This window comes from Rhineura floridana, chromosome 9 (assembly GCF_030035675.1).
Source record: "Rhineura floridana isolate rRhiFlo1 chromosome 9, rRhiFlo1.hap2, whole genome shotgun sequence".
NCBI classification, from domain to species: Eukaryota; Metazoa; Chordata; class Lepidosauria; order Squamata; family Rhineuridae; genus Rhineura; species Rhineura floridana.
The window spans coordinates 82,331,681-82,351,739 of NC_084488.1; the positions used below are offsets into that span (position 1 = coordinate 82,331,681).

The 20,059-nt window shown below is 42.1% G+C and overlaps 3 protein-coding genes across 9 annotated transcripts in view; 2 read left to right on the forward strand and 1 right to left on the reverse strand.

Annotated features, from left to right (window-relative positions):
* Positions 1–1,097, forward strand: part of LOC133364485 (uncharacterized) — a 54,285-nt gene extending 53,188 nt beyond the window's left edge. For all 5 annotated transcript variants that reach the window (XR_009757958.1, XR_009757959.1, XR_009757957.1 and 2 more), the window contains one exon: positions 306–1,097. Coding sequence is in view for 1 of the 5 variants with exons in the window: in XM_061585160.1 (XP_061441144.1) it covers positions 306–431 (126 nt within the window). In the remaining 4 variants the exon portion in view is untranslated. The remainder of the gene's footprint in view (positions 1–305) is intronic.
* A 1,819-nt stretch (positions 1,098–2,916) lies between these two features.
* Positions 2,917–8,767, reverse strand: BBS12 (Bardet-Biedl syndrome 12). 3 transcript variants are annotated; one of them, XM_061585165.1, is made up of 2 exons: positions 8,553–8,767; positions 2,917–6,172 (listed from the first exon to the last, which is right to left on the reverse strand). In XM_061585165.1, exons 1-2 carry the CDS (start codon positions 8,603–8,605, stop codon positions 3,952–3,954), a joined length of 2,274 nt encoding a protein of 757 aa, XP_061441149.1. In that variant the 5' UTR covers positions 8,606–8,767; the 3' UTR covers positions 2,917–3,951. The 3 variants fall into 3 exon arrangements, with proteins under 3 accessions (XP_061441149.1, XP_061441153.1, XP_061441152.1); XM_061585169.1 differs by lacking the exon at positions 8,553–8,767 and adding an exon at positions 8,393–8,415; XM_061585168.1 differs by lacking the exon at positions 8,553–8,767 and adding an exon at positions 7,361–7,476.
* Positions 8,768–10,329: 1,562 nt separating this feature from the next.
* Positions 10,330–18,396, forward strand: LOC133364490 (uncharacterized). Its single transcript, XM_061585170.1, has 5 exons — positions 10,330–10,436; positions 12,400–12,555; positions 13,437–13,565; positions 13,654–13,791; positions 16,301–18,396. The coding sequence occupies exons 1-5, from the start codon at positions 10,434–10,436 to the stop codon at positions 16,388–16,390; spliced, it is 516 nt and encodes a 171-aa protein (XP_061441154.1). The 5' UTR covers positions 10,330–10,433; the 3' UTR covers positions 16,391–18,396.
* Positions 18,397–20,059: the final 1,663 nt, after the last annotated feature.

Sequence of the window (20,059 nt, forward strand, 5' to 3'; positions counted from 1 at the left end):
AAAATAAATTAAAATACATAATATGTATATATATATATATATATACATATATATAGGGATTGGTACTCAAGGGACTACAAAGGTAAAATTTAACGTAGAAGACATAAAAACAGTTATCCTTGTTGCCCTCCTCTGAACCTGTTCCAGTTTGTCTGCATCCTTCTTGAAGTGCGGTGACCAGAACTGGATGCAGTATTCAAGATGAGGCCTAACCAGTGCTGAATCGAGGGGAACTAGTACTTCACGCTATTGGGAAACTATACTTCTGTTAATGCAGCCTAATATAGCATTTGCCTTTTTTGCAGCCACATCACACTGTTGGCTCATATTCAGCTTGTGATCAACGACAATTCCAAGATCCTTCTCACATGTCTATTGCTGAGCCAAGTATCCCCCATCTTATAACTGTGCATTTGGCTTCTTTTTCCTAAGTGTGGAACTTTGCATTTATCCCTGTTGAATGTTGCATTTATCTCTGTTGATGCCTACTGTCCATCAATACCTGGAGGCCTGCAAGTTCCCCATCCCTGATCTAAGAAGGTTCCTGTACTATCTGCATTAACCAGTGCAATGTGGCTGCAGGGGTTTTCCTGCATCAACGTATAACTTCTTCTTCAGAAATGCCTTCTGATTTTTGTAATTCCAGAATAGACATACAGAAATAAAAGACCCATATTAAACTGTAGAGTTTTGAAAGTCTTTTGTGCTATTTGGTAGTATTGTCCAACTGGAGGCTTTGCACACCATGCTGAATCCTCATTCCTCTTGTTGAGCCTTACATTTTACAGTTTTAGATATTTGGCTAAAACCTGGTTGTTGGGAAGGCCTTTAGTTGAAAAACTTCTATCATATTGTTTTGAAAATGTTACAGTAAGTTTGCTTTGAATATGTTACAGTAAGTCTGATTTTGTTTCCCTCTGTCTTCACTTGGTTGTGGGGGTTGTATAAGCTGCTGTTTTTGTTAACTTTGGGATTTTTTGCTTTTTATGATGTTGGCTTATTTTTTTTTGGTGGCTGTTTAGTGTATTTTGTGGGTTTGAATTTATTGTATGTGCATTTTATTGTTGCAAGCTGCTTTTGAGTTTCTTTTTGGGAAATGGGAGTCTTTAAAACAAATAAAGAATAAATAAAATAATCCAGTCCAGCCTCATGCTTTCTGAAGGAAATCCAGATCTAGAGCATCCTCAAGAGATGGCTGTCTACTTGGAGACTGAGGGACAGCCCACCGCCAGGGGTATAGCTGTCCAGGGTCTTGAGGGGTCTTAGACCCTTTACTTTTTTGGGAGCAAGGTCCTAGCAGGTTCCCTGTGTCTCCAGCATCCTGTGAGCCAATCAGCATGAAAGGGGAATATCTTAGCCACTGAGAAAAATCTTCTAACATACGTCCTTTACCTTTCCTGATGATTGGAGCCAATCAGAGTAAAAGAAGGGTGAGTCAGCCACTGAGAAGAATCTCTCCCCTTTCATGTTTATTGGCTCTTAAGGATGTCTAATGTGGGAGAAAGCATTAACAAGGATATGATTCTCAATCCTGCAACAAAAAAGGGGAGGGGGCGTGGCTATGACTAGCATGAAGGGACCCTGCACTTCTGAATTTGCCACTATACTGCTACCCACTGCCCCCTAAGGCCACATCCACACCATACATTTGAAGCACTATTATAGCACTTTAACAGTAATGGCTTTTCCCCAAGAATCCTGGGAACTGTTGTTTGTTAAGAGTTCCCTGGGAAAGAGGATTGATTATTAAATCACTCTGGTAATTGTAGTTATCTGAAAGGAAAAGAGGACTGCTAACAACTGTCAGTACCCTTAACAAACTACAGTTCCCAGGATTCTTTAGGGGAAGCCATGACTGTTAAAGGGGTATAAGTCTTTTTTATATGTATGGTGCAGAAGTAGCCAGAGAATAGGGGCTTTTCTGTGGTGGTAAGATACAAATGTATTTAATAAACAAAACAATAAAAAACAAATATTCTCTAATATAGAGTACTAATTCATCTAGAACAAACTAATATACTGAATTAGTTACTGAATTTATGCCCATGATAAGATGATTTATGACTAGTATCTCAATACTACGTACTCACACTGGTGCTGCAACCCAAGGTTAGTGTAGGAGAAACACTGGTGCTCCTGCACCAACAGCTCATCTTTGCACACATAGATGTGATGTGCAAGGGCTGTTTTGGTAGGCTACAGAGAGGCCCTATTTGGCCTCCCCAGCCCCACGCAGTGGAGCATCTTAGGGGTCCTGTGCAAAGGCAAGTATAGGTATAGCAACAACTGAGATAAGTGGAGATAACCGGGTAGAAGGATTTTGCTGTGGCCAAAGCAGTACAAGGCAGTGCTTATGCTGTTGCAGCTGAAACCCATTCATAACACAAGGCTGAACTTTGACATTATCAAACTTAAATATAAAGCAACACAAGGTTGGTATAGTCTAGCTCTCACTGTGTCAGGTGCCTTGTTTAAGAATTTAAATTTGTCTGTCTTTCTTTAATACTGAGAAACCTTTTAGAGCAGCGGTTCCCAAACGGTTTTCTCCACAGACAATTTGAAAATTGCTGAGGGCCTTAGCTGACCTCTTTCTGATTTTTCTGCCTATTGTAGAATTAATGTGCTGCCCTAGGTACGGTATGATTTTTAATTGCATTTCTATTCCTTCATTTATTTCTTATATTGTATTTTATTGTATTTATTTACTGTGTTACAATTCAAATTGTAATACAATAAAGTACCATATTCAAAATAAATGAAGCAATCAAAATACAGTTAAAATATCAATGTGCATATTTAATAACATCCTGCAGACCACCTGCAGTTTGGGAAACTCTATTTTAGGCAGTACAGTACAGCACTGAGAAAAAAGTACAAATGAGAAAAAAGTACAAATGTATCATTTCTAGTACGAAAATGTATAATTTTTATTGTATTAATCTAAAATAACTACTCTCTTGAAGTAAATGTAAGAACACTATTGTTCCTGGCTTGTCCATCATTTGCCTACACATCCAAACAACCCACTAGGAAGCCCGCCTACAAGAGTTCCATTGAAATTAACAGCAGTATCATCATAAAGATATCTTATACGGTGCTGTAGAGTGTTCAAGGGCCTTCACATACTTTATGGTATAATCCTTACAACAACCATTCTAGGTAGGTGAGTATTATGTCCATACTACAGATGGCATGGGGTGGGGGAGAGGGCTGACACTGGCAGCAAAAGAAAGGCTTGTCTAGCCTAGGGGCAGCTAGTGAGACTAGATTTGAGCTGGAGACTTCTTCATTTACATAGGTCAGTTTCTCAGCTACTATGCTACAGCAGCTGTTGCAGAAGTTCTGTTGACAAATGAACTGCCAATCCAGTTCATTTCATCTGGGCTTGCATAGGAGAACATCCCAGTAAAGTGAGCACATTAACAGATTATTCTTTCAAGGATAGCACCTGGAACTTCCAATATCTAACTGCAATTCCACTTTATTGCTTATATCCACACAACCTAATGATTTACTTTCTTTTTCAAATTTATATCCCACCATTTGCGCCACTGGCAATTCTTAAAACAAAGTTAATAGGCAACATTTCAATTTATTAAAAAAACCAGTTAAAAACAAATAAACCTAGTTGTGCTGTAGAATGGAGCCCTTAAATATTTCATCCTGAAGGGAGCCAAGAATATCACACAATTTAAGGGGTTTAAGTTCCACTGAAATGAATGAAACTTACTGATAATAAATTTGTACTGGATTATGGTCAGTGGCAATAACTAGGAATAAAAAGCATTATGATTAAACAGACCATAGAAAATAGTCCTTCTATAACTGAAGTCAAGACTCCCAGCACTTCTGAATTTTATTCACCTAATCTATTTTTGCTTTTGAGCTTGCCCAGGAATATATGTAACCTTCATATTCCGGAAACATAACCATAGGAAGGCCTGCACATTCCTACAAAAACATGAACTCACTTGAGCCCTGTGACTTCAGCAACTGTTCCCTCTGAGGCCCTGTGATAATTTCAGCATCAGTTTGAAGCACTAACAGAACCAAATCTAGAGCTCTACGCCATGCTTCCACCTTAGCAGTAACATTGTCATACACTCTGAGTGGCTTTTCATATATCCCGACATATTCACCACTTGCTACTCCCATCTTCCCCTTCTTAAACTCATCTAGCATATATGCTGATGGTGAACCACACAAGGCTGCTTTTCTGAGATGCTGCTGTATGAAGGTGCTGGCTTCAAACTCTGACATAAAGTTTGCAGTGTTATACATGACAGTACAAATGTACTGGTGCCAACCACATGCCAAAGCATTATGCACCAGAGGTTTATATTGTTCTGAATGTTTTGCAAGCCAAGAGGAGCCAGCCTGAAACCCTCCGCTGGAATTTTTGGCTGCTTTCTCCATATTCTCAAGATAACTGAGACACAGGAACTCAACAGTGCCACCTCCTGGAAAGACTGCTTGATCAAGAAGGGCATGATGCACACGATAAGCACAGGTCCAAAAGAGATCTTCGATGGTTTGCATCTTAGAGGTAACTGGGCAACTAAGCACAACTGTTACCAAGTGAATTCCTTTTGCTGTTAAAGCAACTGGCATTTGGCCATCCAGTTCTACCCCACTTAACTCCAGCATTCCATAGAGGTTCAGACAGACACTCTCACCTATACAATGCTCATTCACTTGGGTGAGGTAAGTCACTCTGTCTGCTCCTGTAATATCACTAAAAGCCTTCAGCACACTCCCAGCTACCTCATTAATTATCACTATGTTATTCAGCAGACATCTTTCTTCTAAAGTTGCACATGTGTCACCTCGTACCAGAATTACATTGACCTTGGACTGAATCATAATATCTAACATGGAGTCAACCCACAAGCTTGAGCTGTTCTCTTGACCAGTCAGACTTTCTAAGAACATCCTCACATCCTGTGACCTGTTAAACCCCAAATGGTGATATGTTTCAGTTAGGTCGCCATCGACAAGAATAATACGAAGAGGCCTATCCTGCAGCTGCTTAGCAACAACAGCTTTCTCTGGATGTACTAAAGTGATATACCCAGGACAAACACAAGAATGACTTTCAGACATGCCTGGCAAACAACAGGTCACAACTTCTGAAATATTAAATTGGAACGGAAGGGCATCAGCCATTTTGTTGGCAGTCTGCAGCTGGCATCTGAGAATATCCTGTACCAGTTTCATGGCATGCCAGTTTCCATGGCCTAAAGACATTGCCAGTTGTCCCAAATCACTCAGCCCATTAAAATGTTTTATACCTCTGTCTAGTTGATTGGTTTGCTGTGGTGAAGGGCTTTCCCTTACACTACTGAAGTGCCTACTGTGGGTTAATTTTAAACTTTTGTGATGGCTTGATGCACCCAAATGACAGCTTTGGGAACTGCGGTTTTTCTGAATCACAGTTTTGCAAACTGTAAAAACACAGCTAGGGTCTACCGATTTTGCAAGTGAACATGCTGTTTTGCATGTCGTAAATGCCCCTGGATACACACACTTTCCCCAATAATTGCATGTGTTTGCTTGCTGGATGGTAACAACTTCAGATTTTTCCTCTGATACTTGTGCATATTCATAAGAATCTTCAAGCAGATCAAAAGAACTATTGTTAGATTTGATACCTGGGGTCTTCATTTCAGTCATAGGTCTTCCAGCAGTGCCAGAACATATGTTAATAGGGGCTTTCTCATTACATTCAATAGGAATACCCTCTAACCCTTGCTGCATGTTGTATAGGGATACTCTAAGGCACTGCACTTGTTCAATGCAAGAGTTCAGGCTTTCAGACATCTCAGCCACCACTACTGAAAGGGGAACATCCTGCTGAAGGCATTCAAATACAGCATTGCTCCACACGCTAACAAGAAACAATAGGGTAGTTGTTCCAGTATTATATTCTCTGTTCTGTGCCTGGATGGCTTCATGAAGAAGTTGACCCACTGCACTGCTTAAATCCAAACCTTCAAGAAGTCTCACTGGAGAACAAATCAACACACCGCCAGGAGTACTTTCATCAACAATAAATTTGGGTAATTTCACAGGTCCTAAAAGTGTCCTTCCAGTGGATGCCAAAGCTGAAAGCTGCTGCAGTCCAATGTGTCTCTTTCTGTTCATGTTTCTGGAAGCCATGATCCCAAGACATCTGCAAACAAAACATACGACTTATTGCTTCTGCCTTTTAATGCCTTCCAGCTCTTACATCATCCATTCCACAATGTTGGAACCTACTGTAAGAAAAGTACATCAACTCATCCATTTTCCTGATGGAAATTAAAATCCATGCCCCTCATATATAGGGTGATGCCAGTGATGGGTGGGTGTAGAACAGGAAACTAATTTGCCATCATTAGAATCAGGGAAGCTAAAACCAGCCACATCCATTGCCATTGAAAATACAAGGCTTAATTAGGAAGAGAAGATCATAGGAGGAAGGACAGGATGTGGGGAAGACTATATCCCATTCCTAGAAGTGGGGAACAGAAATCCAACAATACCCAATATGAGAAACAAACTTATAAATTACATTTCTAGTTTCACCGACTCCTCCCTTTGCCTTCACTTTCAAGGTAATTTAGATCCAATGAACAGACTCCACAGACATTTTCCTTCTTGTACAAGGTTCCCATGAGTTTCCACTTCCTTCTGCTGTGAGACAGAGGAAGGGAGCTCTGCACCCAGAACTCTACCATCTTAGGGTGCTTTCAGATTACCAATTTATTGAGTATTCATCCTGATTTGTTTGTGGGGAGGTTAGAAGACACTGCATCAAAGCAAGTGTTGTCCCACACTTTTCAATGCATTTCCCCATCACTGTTCTTACTACAAAAAGTCAGATCTTTTGCAGAAGCAGATTTGTTGTGCAAGACCTCCAAAACATCTGTAATTTCACAACCTGAATTTGTTGGTATATGATTGAATTCCACCCAAAAATAGTGACAGTCTGGAAGCATCCCAAATTAAGATTAGTTATCAACACAATCAGGACTTATTAGTCAGCCATCCATAACATACTGCATTAACTAATACATACTTTGGAAGTAGGCTTTGAAATAATCAGCTTCTTTGTTATGTGTGAGAGGATATATGTAGAGAAGGCAGAGAAGTGTACAACACAAAATGACTTAAATCATTTTGAATAGTTTTCTTGGTAGCCTCCTTTAGGGATAATCTAGGAGTGCTCACCAGGTAAGTATGTACCAATATTTTCCATAAACAACTTTTTTTAAAAAAAACAACTGAATAATCAAACAGTTTCAGTTGCCATTAGTGCCATACTTTATTACATATTAAAATAATGAAATTGCATCACTTTGCTATCAGAAAAGCATACCACAAATATTATGTCAATAATATAAGAAGCAAAGACGAAGAGGATTCAAAATACAACATCTGGACCAACTTGCTTGGTAGAATCTAGCTTCGACACCAAAGGATTGCAAAGCGTCCTATTCAGCAAGGCACCACCATGATGTCCTGATTCAAGAAACTCCTCTCTTGTGGCAAGAAAGCATCCTGTTTTTGAACTCTTTAGAAACACATTGTGTTTTAATGTATGCATTATACAGACACAGAGCCCAACAGACTAGGGTTCCCCACGTATGCCTGGTCAGAGCCCAACAGAATAAATATTGTACTTTAGGTATTGTAAAATTTGCATTTGTGTGCTTGAGAGTATGCACAGATGCATTTTGGTACACAAAAGCACATACCCAGCAATAAATTGGCAAAATGGCCCTCAGGTAATAAATACATTCCTTGCTTCTAAAGTGAAACTTTAGGTGAAATGGCTTTTTAAACAGCGTGCATTATTAAACTGGTAGTGTGTGATAAATAATGCCCTGGACAAAAAATAGAACGTGACCCTATCTGAGTACCATCCTTCTGTCCTTCATGGTGATGGCTGGAGGCCTGAAAAATGATAAAGGTCTGTGTCAGGAGGTGGAACAGCCCAGAAGCTGTCAGGGCCCCAATTCCTCAGGAGAGCTGAGTGTGGAAGAGCTCCTACAAAGGTGCAGCATTTCCTGGAAAGTTTCGGCCCTGCTGGGTGGGCGGGATCCCTTTGCTCTGTGCTGTGCATGGCAACACAAGAAGCGATCAAGCAATTATCACCTTTGCTTGCTCACCTCTTTCCCTTGCCCTGAGCAGTGCCATTGGAAGGAGGACTGGGCTCAATCCACACTGCTGCACCACCCTGAGGGAAGGCCTAGGTGAGTGAGTGGGAGAATGTGCAGGTACTGTTTGCACAAGCAGCCCGCTCTGGCACACTTGCAGCCTTCCTTGAGGCTCCCAGAGAAAGGGCAGAGCCGGTCTTTTCCTCTCAGTCTCTGGGCAGAACCACATAGCCCGATCCTCCCCGGCATACCGTCCAAAGTGAGAGAAAACTCTGCTCCTATGCTTGACCCTTCTCTCTTGTTGACGTGGTGGGGAGGATTTAGAAGAAGGGGGAGGAGGACGGGGGTTCCCAAAAAGCATGTTGCTGAGAATCCCTCATAAGATGGAACCAGCCCTGAAACCCACATTACCTGCTGAATTTTAGTTTCCCTTTGAAAGGTGCCAGGACGCCGTGCCTGAGCATCAGCTTTTCATCCCTCCCTCCATAAACCTACTAACTGCTTTCGCTTCTCTTTGGGGTGACGTGCGCGCCAGCCGCTGCTATCCGGGCAATCACAAAATCGACTCACTTGCCCGCCCCGGACGGAATTCTAGTTCTGCTGAGCATGCTCAGTAGCATCCACTGAAGCTCCTGCCCTTACTCTACCCTCGCTCGGGACGGTATTAAATCGGGAGGATTAAAAGGTGAAGGGGTGGGCGGACGGGGCAGCAGGAGACAAGTCAGGGAACGCAAAAGGTATGTCTCCACTTTAGCAAGGGAACACAACATCCCGCTGCATTTTTTTAAGACACAAGAATTGCTATTAAATTTCTTGATCTTCTAGATTTCCTATCACCTCCCTCCCCCGCTCTTCTCTGCCCAGTCATAGTGATCGCCGCCGTCACCATTTCTTCCTTCCAAGCGGCTGTAGGTTCTCAGAAAAGAGAGTCTTAACTGTAGTTTTAACATGCTGCCCTGAAAGTATCAGTTAAGAGTAATTTTTCAAAGAAGCACGCTCTGCTGCTGCTGCCGGGGACGATCAAGGGCCAGCATAGCCGCTGCTGCTTGGGATGCCTCAATTTGCTCCCTGTCGGTGTAGGCGGTGAGGACGAAATTCTGTCAAGGCAGCGCGAGAACCGAAAGCGTTAGAAAGTGCTGACTGGCAACTCTCGTTTCTCAAAGTGGCACGAACTGTCTCTTTGAAGAGCCAAGTTAAACTGCAATCATGGAGGACAGGGCTATCAATGGCTACTAGCCGTGATGGCTGTGCTGTGCCACCCTAGTCAGAGGCAGCATGCTTCTGAAAACCAGTTGCCGGAAGCCTCAGGAGGGGAGAGTGTTCTTGCACTCGGGTCCTGCTTGCGGGCTTCCCCCAGGCACCTGGTTGGCCACTGTGAGAACAGGATGCTGGACTAGATGGGCCACTGGCCTGATCCAGCAGGCTCTTCTTACGTTCTTATGTTCTTATTATACGCACTTACCGCGGAGTAAGTCTCATTTAACTCAAATAATACAGTACATAAGATTGCGCAGTTAATGTGTAAATGTGCGGGAAAACACTGGAGTATCAAAGTGCAGACTTTGAATCCTATTAACGTAGTGCCCTAATCTCTCTCTGTGTGTGTGTCTCACACACACTCTCACTCACTCACTCATTCCAGTATTGTCTAACATTTCAATCTGAAGAAGCTTTCTGGGGAACTCCACAGCTTGGTCACGACTTGTTGGGACTTCTTGTTTTGTGGCTTTTAAGGTTTTTTTCCCTAATGGATCAATGCGGCTGCCTATGTTTTTTTTAGCAGTGAAAGACACTTTGCACATGCTCAAAGGCACATTTATTGCTATCGCACATATTCCTGGACGTGCTGTTGGGGACAGGTGGGAGGGCAGAGCCACATTCCCGAATGAGTCCCGGCACTAATCAAGCCCTGGCAGTTGTTCCTGCCTGCACTCAAGAATAAATCCCTCAAAAATCGTTACATGCGCAGCCGCTCAAAATTTCGGCGCCTTCTGCGGCGGGGACTGGTTGCCAGGACACCGATGCCTCTTGTTTGTTGTGTATCCATTCGAAATGGCAACACGGAATTCTATATGACGCTACAATGTCCGCACTCCCCTCCCGCTGCCCGATTGGCCTTGGTAAGAAAAAGGAGACGGGGCTTACAGGGAATCCCTTCTGTCATTGGACACTTTCAGCTTTTAGGGGCGGAACAACGTACTCCGTGAGCGCAGGTGGTTGAAGATTCGAGGTCCTCTGGTTTGGTTTGTGCGGGCTGTTGAGCCTGTGGAGCGAGTCGGCAGTCTTTACACAATGGTGAGCTGTGTTTCCTCCTCCAGTTCTTCGTGAGGTAGAACAGTAGCTGTTCCTCTCTGTGTTATGAGGACCAGACCTGGTAAATGTGTATATTTGCCCATCTATTCCACCCTAAGTCCCCCCCCCCGCCGGGCTCTTTGAATCATCCTGCTGCTGTAGCCACAGTTCCAGGGATCGTTGGTCCGTGTTGCAAATGTACCGGTCTCGAGCTCCTCCTTAAGTAGTGGCTTTAGGGCTACATTTTGCACCAAAAAGAACAGGATTGGTTCAAGCAAATCTTTCCCCCGTGTTTCTCATAGTTTTCTCGACTTCCTACGATAAGCGAAGGCGGGTAAAAATAACCCAAATCTTACAGTGCTTGCTGCATTCTTTCGCGTGTTTATAGAGAAGTAGGTGAGTGACTTGCCGGTGCCCTTTTGGGCTAGTAACTCATACCAGTGAATGGATGATCCTCGACTAATCACCTTAAATCCAGAAAAGCTATTTTAGTAGGGGACTGTGGAGCAGGCTTGTTATTAGAGGGTGGCCCTAGCGTCCAAGCCTCAGGTCTTTTGTGCCAGACAGGCCTCATATTTCCTGCCCCTCCCACTTTCAAACTCAATTGGGGTGGGGGGGATTACTTTGCTTATGGGGTAGCTGGGTGTGCTGCAAAAGTGCAGTGACAGCCACCTGGCATCTTAATGTGCCCAGAGGCTCTCTGGACATCTATGCAAATTTGTGTTGTGGGTCCTTTAAGTTGCCTCACAGAAGGGATGTTGCTTGGTACTCAAACAGCCACTATTCAGCACTCTTAATATTACATTAAGAGTACAATTCTATTCATACTTGCTTGGCAGCACTCTTGGCCTAGGTGAGACTTGGCTGTTAAGAATACATGCATAGGATCACGGTGCATGACTGCACACTTGCTTGGAGAGCAAGTCTCATTCAACACAATGGGACTGCCTTCTGAGCAAACAAGCATTTAATTCGGCTGCACATCTTGTCTGGTGCATGTAGTTAAGTTTTGAGTTATAGCTTTAAATCAAGCTATAAACTATAGGTCCTCTCTGCTGGAAAGTTATTTATGCAGCTTTTTCATGTTGTATGTAATTGTGCTTTATTTTTTGTGAGCCGTCCACATAACATATATTTATTGGGTGGCCTATACAAACCCAGTGTGGTGTAGTGGTTAAGGTGTTGGACTACAGCTTGGGAGACCAGGGTTCGAATCCCCACATAGCCATGAAGCTTACTGGGTGACCTTGGGCCAGTCACTGCCTCTCATTCTCATGAAAACCCTATTCATAGGGTCGCCATAAGTTGGAATCGACTTGAAGGCAGTACATTTACATTTTTATACAAATATAGTAAATAAAGATAGTGGTATTTATTATGAGATGGATTTGACAACATCTCCCCAATTTGTGGAAGTGAGCACCCATCTGGCATACTGTGCCTGCCATCTCCTGTGTGGCATATGTGAGTGGAAAATCCAAATGACACTTGCACGGTTCTATGCATGTAAGCAAAAAGTGCATGTGTGCTTAACTTCCTACTTTTAATAGGAAAACCAAATTATTTTGACCTATGTGCGGTGGATACATGGGTGGCACTTGGATGTTCTATCTCCACTTCTCTAGTTGGGATAGGGGAAGATGAGGCTGGTGTGCTAAGAAGGAGCTGGAAGCACATGTTCCCTTGTTGTGATGGACCATATCCCACAGGAAAAGGGGGAGAACTATTATCTGGTTGTAGGCCTGTGAGCACACTAAATGTTTTGTGTGTATGGTCATAATACATACTAAATACAGAGGGCAGGGAGAATGTAAAGACTTAATTGCAGCTGCAACTCCTTGGTTTCTTTTATTTTTAACAAGTTTAGCAAATAAAATACATTTCTTTAAAGAAAGTGATGTAACTATTTGCTGTTTCTAGTTTTCTTCAAAGATTTTTTTCTGTTCTTTCTCTTGCATAACAAAAGGCCTCTGGTTACAAAAAAACGGCCTCTGGCACTACCCCGCGAAGGAGAAGTGGACTGAAACATGAATTGTCAGAAGAGCAAAAGCAGGAGGTCAGGGAAGCTTTTGATTTGTTTGACACAGATGGATCTGGCAGCATTGATGTTAAAGAATTGAAGGTATGTATGCATGTATTTATTTTTTAGTGTTTTGCAGTGCAATCCTAATCGTATGTACTCGGAAGAAAGTCCTATTGATTTCAGTGGGTCTTACTTCCAGGTAAATCAGATTGGGATTGCAGCCTTAATCTGGTTTGAGTTTTCTTTTGGATCTTTCAGTGTTTTCTTGCAAAACTAAAATGTTACAAAGAATTGTAAATGGACATCAGTATGGATTTTGTACCAAATTTTCCATTAATTTGCTTATTCTCTATTGGTGTGGATTGCATTTTTATGTAGCAGTTTTCCGCAGCTATTTTCAAAAATGGGTTTTCAAAAAAATCTGCCTCTAAAATATTAATATTAAAAATGATAAGTATCAATATTTTCTTTCAAAATATCAGTATATTTTGCAAGGGAAAAATGAATTGGTAAAAGCAGCAGCTAATAGACAAAGAACAAACTTGAACTGATACCAGCCTGTTAGGTTGATGGAGTGGTTTTGAACCAGTGTTGGCCAGCAGATCCCATCCCTAGACCTCAGTACTGGCCTGTTGTCTGAATTTAAAAAGTAATAGTAGCCATTAAAGTAGATATTTGTCTATAAAAAAGAGAGAAAAAACCCCAATGTCTACTGTTGGGTAATGCCTTCTTTATACCAACCAAAACGTCACAAAATATGGCAAACCTTTGAGTTCTCAAACTCTTCTCCGGGCAAGATGTTACACAAAGCTGAGGTGGTGGGATGGAAAAACCCCAAAGTAAGTAGCTAAATTAGGTAGCTACCTTTGTTCCTAAATCAGGTGACAGCTTATTAATCATGCAAGCTTCCAGGTGACTGCCTTTAGCATCCAACACCGTCTTTTATTTTTACATAAAAGTGGTCTGTATCTTTATTGCAGGTTGCAATGCGTGCTCTCGGCTTTGAGCCAAAGAAAGACGAAATTAGAAAGATGATAGCAGATATTGGGAAAGATGGAACTGGTGTCATAGAGTTTGAAGACTTTTTGACTATGATGACCCAAAAAATGGTAGTGCATAATTTTGCTTTTGTATAATTGGAATCAAGAGTTGGAGCTTTTTTTCACTTCTCTCCGTCCCCCTCCCTTTTTTTTGAAGAGTGAAAAAGATAGCAAAGAAGAAATCCTAAAGGCTTTCCGATTATTTGATGATGATGGTACAGGCAAGATTTCCTTTAAAAATCTAAAGAGAGTGTCTAAAGAACTTGGAGAAAATTTAACTGATGAAGAGTTACAGGTAAATGTTTTGCTTTGCTAAGCCTTTATTAATAGATGCTGAATGTTTTTAATAGTTAGCTGACAGTGGGAGCTTGCTACACTGATGATCATTGGGCTATTGCACTTTTTTATGCGTATCCCAGGGAGTACTCTGGGAGCCATTTTGGCTGAAGAGCAAGGTGCAAATGACTGAAATAAAAAAACCCTCTCCCTCTGCACCAGCTTCAATCTTATGCTGTGGCTCTGCCTCAAATTCCAGTTCAGTGCAAAGCGAGGATGGTTGTAGCAAGGAGCAGGGTCTTTCATATCAGGTATGGAGAACCTTTGGTTGTCCAGATACTGCTGAACTACAACTCCCATCATCCCTTACCATTGGCATATTTGCTGGACCTGATGGGAGTTGTAGTTCAGTAACATACAAAATTGGGAGAGATAACTAATATACTAGAGGACAAACAAAATTCATAGTGATCTTGATAAACTGGAGCATTGGGATGAAAACAACAGAATTAAATTTAACAGGGATAGGTGCAAGGTTTTGCACCTAGGAAAAAGAAAACAAATGCAGAGTTGTGAGATGGGGGATACTTGGCTCAGCAATACTACACGTGAGAAGGATCTTGGAATTGTTGTTGATCACAAGCTGAATATGAGCCAACAGTGTGATGTGGCTGCAAAAAGGGAAAATGCTATTTTAGGCAACATTAGCAGAAGTCTAGTTTCCAAATTGCATGAACTACTTGTTCCCCTCTGTTCAGCACTGGTTAGGCCTCATCTTGAGTGCTGTATCCAGTTCTGGACACCACACTTTACAAACTGGAACAGGTTCAGAGGAGGGCAACAAGGATAATCAGGGGACTGGAAACAAAGCCCTGTGAGGAGAGACTGAAAGAACTGGGCATGTTTAGCCTTGAGAAGACTGAGGGGAGATATGATAGCACTCTTCAAGTATTTGAAAGGTTGTCACACAGAGGAGGGCCAGGATCTCTTCTCAGTCATCCCAGAGTGCAAGACACAGAATAATGGGCTCAAGTTACAGAAAGCCAGATTTCTACTGAACATCAGGATAAACTTCCTAACTGTTAGGAACAATAATGGAACCAATGACTTGGGGAGGTGGTGGACTCTCCAACCCTGGAGGCATTCAAGAGGCAGCTGGACTGCCATCTGTCAGGTATGCTTTAAGTTGGATTCCTGCACTGAGCTGGGAGTTGGACTCACTGGCCTTGTAGGCCCCTTCCAATGCTATGTTTCTATGAATACATCTGGATGCCCAGTCTCCATGCCAATTGTACATCAATTGTCCTGAGGCTGAGGAGTCAATTCGTCCTCTCTACCCCCATCCATAATTTCTTTATTAGCCTTTCGCAACCCTTGGTTTCCAGATGATGTTGGACTACAACTCCCATCATCCCTATCAATTGGTTATGATGACTGTGGATGATACTCCAACAACATTTGTACTCCAACAACATTTGGAGACTGAGGGTTGGGAAGGCTTCAACAGATACATTTATCTTATCTTGGCCTTTGGTTCAGCTGGCTAGTCTTGTTCTTACGGATCCTGTTTTTGTTGGCTGTTTTAGCTGCCTTGAATACTGGACAAGTGGCAAATAAAATGGCTTTAATGCTGTTTTTTTATTTAAGGCATTTCCATTGACTTAATCCCTCAAGGCAGCATATGAAGCAAAAATAAACAAGAGAAACACAGTAAAATATGAATCAAAATGGTAAAACATCAACAAAACAATCGAAGCAAATAAAAGAATAGATAAATGACAATTGAAAGGATCTGAAAGACTATTACAAGCTTGAATAAATGCCTGGCACTAAATTATATAGTAACAATAGCTCCAGGTGAACATGGTTCCACAACTGAGGTGTTACTACAGAAAAGGCCTTCCCATAACCACCAGCCTAAATCTCTGAAGGCAGGGGAGCTTGAAGAAGGGCCTCAGAAGTAAATATAGTTGATAGGGTTTTTAGTACAGCAGTACTGTGTTGCAGTCAGTGTTTGTGTGCCTTGTACATTGGAGGTTAATGGGATGCTATTCTTCAGTGAGGCACCACCAGTGTATCAAATAATATACTAATAAAAGTAACCATTGTAGCCTGCAATGGAATGTTGCACTTTGAAGTGTTCCAGCCATGATATCTCCCAGAACATGCAATTATGAGGCCTAACCAATTATCTGTTTTTCTCCCTTCTGTGGCCATTGAGCATGCTCAGTCCTGATAGGCTTGTGTTTAGCCCCCCCCCCCCCGCATTCAGAGAAAGACCTCTGTGAAAATGTACCTCTGCAAAAATGGGGTTCCTCAAGCCGCTAGTTGATGCCTACATCTTGTGTATGAATGGTGCTGTTTTGGCTAAATAAGGATGGGCATTTGGTAAAAAAGTTCACTGTTAATATATAGGATACTTCATCAAGCATTTCAATTCTAGACATTGCAACAGAGTTGAGAAAACACTTAACAAAAGGAGAGTTGGATGCTTCCAGAACAGTGCTTAATCTTCATTGTTTTTACAGGAGATGATAGATGAAGCTGATCGTGATGGAGATGGTGAAATAAATGAGCAAGAATTCTTGAGAATCATGAAAAAGACCAGTCTATATTAATGACATTGTTACCTAAAACAATAACCTGCAAAGGCTTGCAAATATTTCTGCTCTTTTATGATGTACACAAGGCAACACCAGGTTTCGAATTGGGAGAAAGACTTCTTTTCTTAATGAGAAATCGGGATGTGCCAAACAGTTCTATTTTGTTAAGGTGCTGGATTTAAACAGTTGCTGACTAGAAAACTATGCTTCAGCTCTGGTCTGTTTAAGGTGTGTTCACATGATAAAACTTGCAAACCGTAAGATCAGTATATTGGGCACCCTCCTTTGGGCTTTAAGGAATATAATGATTATTTATGATCCCATTAAGAACAACCACAACAACAAATTACACTAGAAATGAACATATATTGCCAGTAATCCTTAGAGAATTTGCACAATGCCTGTTTGGCTTGTACAATTAAGCTGATTTCTCTACTCAAGAACATGTTCCTATCTCAGCTATTCAGGTGAACGTGAGCATGTACTACCTGTAACTTCTCATTAACTGCAGCAATGTTCAACTTTTCTCCCTAAAACTTTGGGACAGGATGGTAGTGGTAACTGAAGGGGACTTATTGTGGGGTAGATGCTGTCAGAAGCCAGTACATCCTTATGCGGTAATGAAGCCAACCAGAGGTCTGATCCTTGATGCAGCTGGAATATGAGGGTTCCATGATTCAAAATGGGATGGTGCCACTCAGCCTTTATGTATTGTGCCTGCAACATTTTGCATCCTAGTTCTATAATTCTGAGATGCTGTAGCTGATGAACTTCTCCTACACAGTTACTCAAGTGCAAAGGTTCTCTGTCCCATATGGAAACCAGAAGTAAATTTGTGTTTCTTTTCCCCTCACCCTGACCTAAAAAGACTTTTTAAAGACTTCCTGTACACATCAGAAGAGCCCAGCCCACAAGGGTAGTCCTGTTTTTGGCTTTGAATGGTTGTTGCTGCGATGTGAAATGCAAACCTTCAAATTTGTGACTGTCTTATAGATTCATTTGCTTAGGTCTTTATGACACCACTTGTAATAGCATCTTGATCACATAGCACATCTGCTCACCCCACAAACTGTTCCTTGATGTTTTATTTTTAATTTAACAAAGGGCCAAACTGATAACAGTTTTGTAACAGTTTCCCAATTGTTTAGTTATTTTTGTTTGTTTGAAGTGAAAAGCAGCCATGAGAGTCTGCCAGTTTGATTGGGAAAATGTCAGGAGGAAGAGGAGCTGCTTAACCCTCTCCCCTCCAGTTGTCTTTCTGCTCAAAATTGCCCTCCCCAGATGCTTTTTGGCCAGGGAGTGGGAGTTTGAGCAGAAAAACAGCTGAAGGAGAGAAAGTTAAGCAGTCCATCCTCTCCTGTCATTCCTCTGACTAAATTGGCAGCCACTCATGGCCACTCTTCCCTTTAACAATTTGTGAATTTTCTTTGTAAAACACTTCTCCTACATTGTGTGTGTCTTGGCCCTCTCTATTTGAATTTAACCCATATTACTGGGATTGAGCTAGTAACTGTCATCTATATAGGGAATGGAGAGCCTGTGGCTTTCAAGCTATTGGATTCCAGCTTCCATCAGCCCTAGCCAGCATGACCAATGGAGAGTTACAGTCTAAAAACATCTGGAGGGCCACAGGTTCCCCATACCTGCTTTATCTAGAGGTGTGTACATTAAAGACTGCAGTGTTTGAGTTTCTGCTGTTTCTAACTTGCATAAAAACTCAGTCAAATGTGTTCATCAGGCTTGTGCACACTTGCAACATTTCATTGTAATATATGCTTTACACAGTTAATTGTTTTAGAAACTGTTGCTTGATGTGATCTAGGTTAACAGATTTTTCCCCTATAGCTAGTGTCTGGACAGCTATAAAAGAAATGACTCTCACCGCCTAACCAAGATAATTTGTCAAGTCTATCTACTTATGAATTCTAGATGTGTTAAGTGTAGGAAATGTATGCAGTCTACAGTCTGGTGTCACAATGTTTTTAACTCTATGATCTTTAATAAACCAGCATAATACTGTGCCTGGGAGACTATATTTTAAATACAGAAAGCTACTTTCTCAAGGAAGGAATGATTTTACAACTTTATGGGATCAGGCATCAACTATTTACTGACAAAAGTTATAATCTATGGACACCGTGTGACCTTACGTGACTCCATTGACTGTCAAAGGAAAACTTAAAAAGCATAGCTGCTGTTCTTTCGCGCTATGCAGTATCACTAGAATTTAGTCTGTCATGAGGCAGGCAAATGCTACAGTAGATGATGGATTCTAGAGGTGATTGAAACATTCATGGAGAGAGTGGAACAGCCAGTCTAGTACCATTTGAGCATATATTTGGGTGGCGGGGAGAGGTTGTCTATCTGTGCCACAAAAGGTCTCCACATGGGCAAAGTTAATACGCTGGGGAGAAGGATTTTTAACTTACAGAGCAATCCTATGCATGTTTGCTTAGAAAAGCCCCACTCTGTTCAGCGGAACATTCCCCTAGGTAAATGTGCATAAAATTGCATCTTTAGCCGTGTGTCCATCTAGAGTTTGACGACACTTTCAAACCGGTGGTTCCCCTGTATTCTGAAGAGTTACAGGCCTAGCAGAGGTTTCTAATGTTTAGCTTCTGGCAGGTTCTGAATTGGCTATCAATATGTAAGGTTAGGCTGTGCCAGCAAGCTTTGGAACGTAACACTAGCATCAGAATCTCTTGCAGTGCGAGAGTCACAGCTTTTCTCCCAACTCCAATAAGGGAAACATTGCCTGAGCTGTACCTCTCTTCCCTACATCCCTGATGAAGATAGGTCACAACATTTTGGGCTTTTTAATTTAGAAACAAAATGAGTAAGGGGGAGACAAGAGGAGAAAACAGATAGGGGTAATGTTTTCCTCCCACTCTCATAATACGAGAACCCAGGCTGAAGCTGAATGTTGGGAGATTCAGGACAGGCAAAACAAAGCACTTCCTCACACAGTGTATACTGTAGTTAAACATTCTCCTTAGATATAGTGATGGCCACCAGTTTGGATGGCTTTAAAGGAGAAGACAAATTCATGGAGGATAAGGCTATGTTTTAGCTCCACTCTCTCAGACAGTAAGTCTCTGAATACGACTTGCTGGGCATCCCAACTGGGGAAACGATGCTGTTACGTTTGGGTTCTGTTCATAGGTGTCCCATAGGCATTCACAGCGTGAACAGGATGCAAGACTTGATGGATGGATCCACCAGGGCTGTTCTTATGATAACTTGTATCTTTGTTCGGTGGAAGAGTAAATCTCACAACTGGGCCTTTGCGTACCAGGAAGTACCCATGTAGCCGGTCATGTTCTTGACCTTGTGTTTTCCTCAGGAGGGGAGGAAAGTGCTCTGAAAACAGGGGCTGTTTTCTCTTACCCTGTGTCATGGTCAGATCACTGCCTGGTGAATATAGACTTCTCAATGCCACACACCCTCCACAGGGGACAAGGACCTATTAGAATGGTCCGCCCCAGACGCCTGATGGATCCTATAGGATTCCTGAATGCGCTGGGAGATCTGGAGCCTGCTGAAGGACGCTCGGTTGAAGCCTTGGTGACGGAATGGAATGGAGAGATCACTAGGGCTATAAACCGAGTGGCTCCGAAACGTCCTCTCCCCCTGAATAGAACTCAGACAGCACCCTGGTACTCACCACGGCTGTGGGGTCTGAGA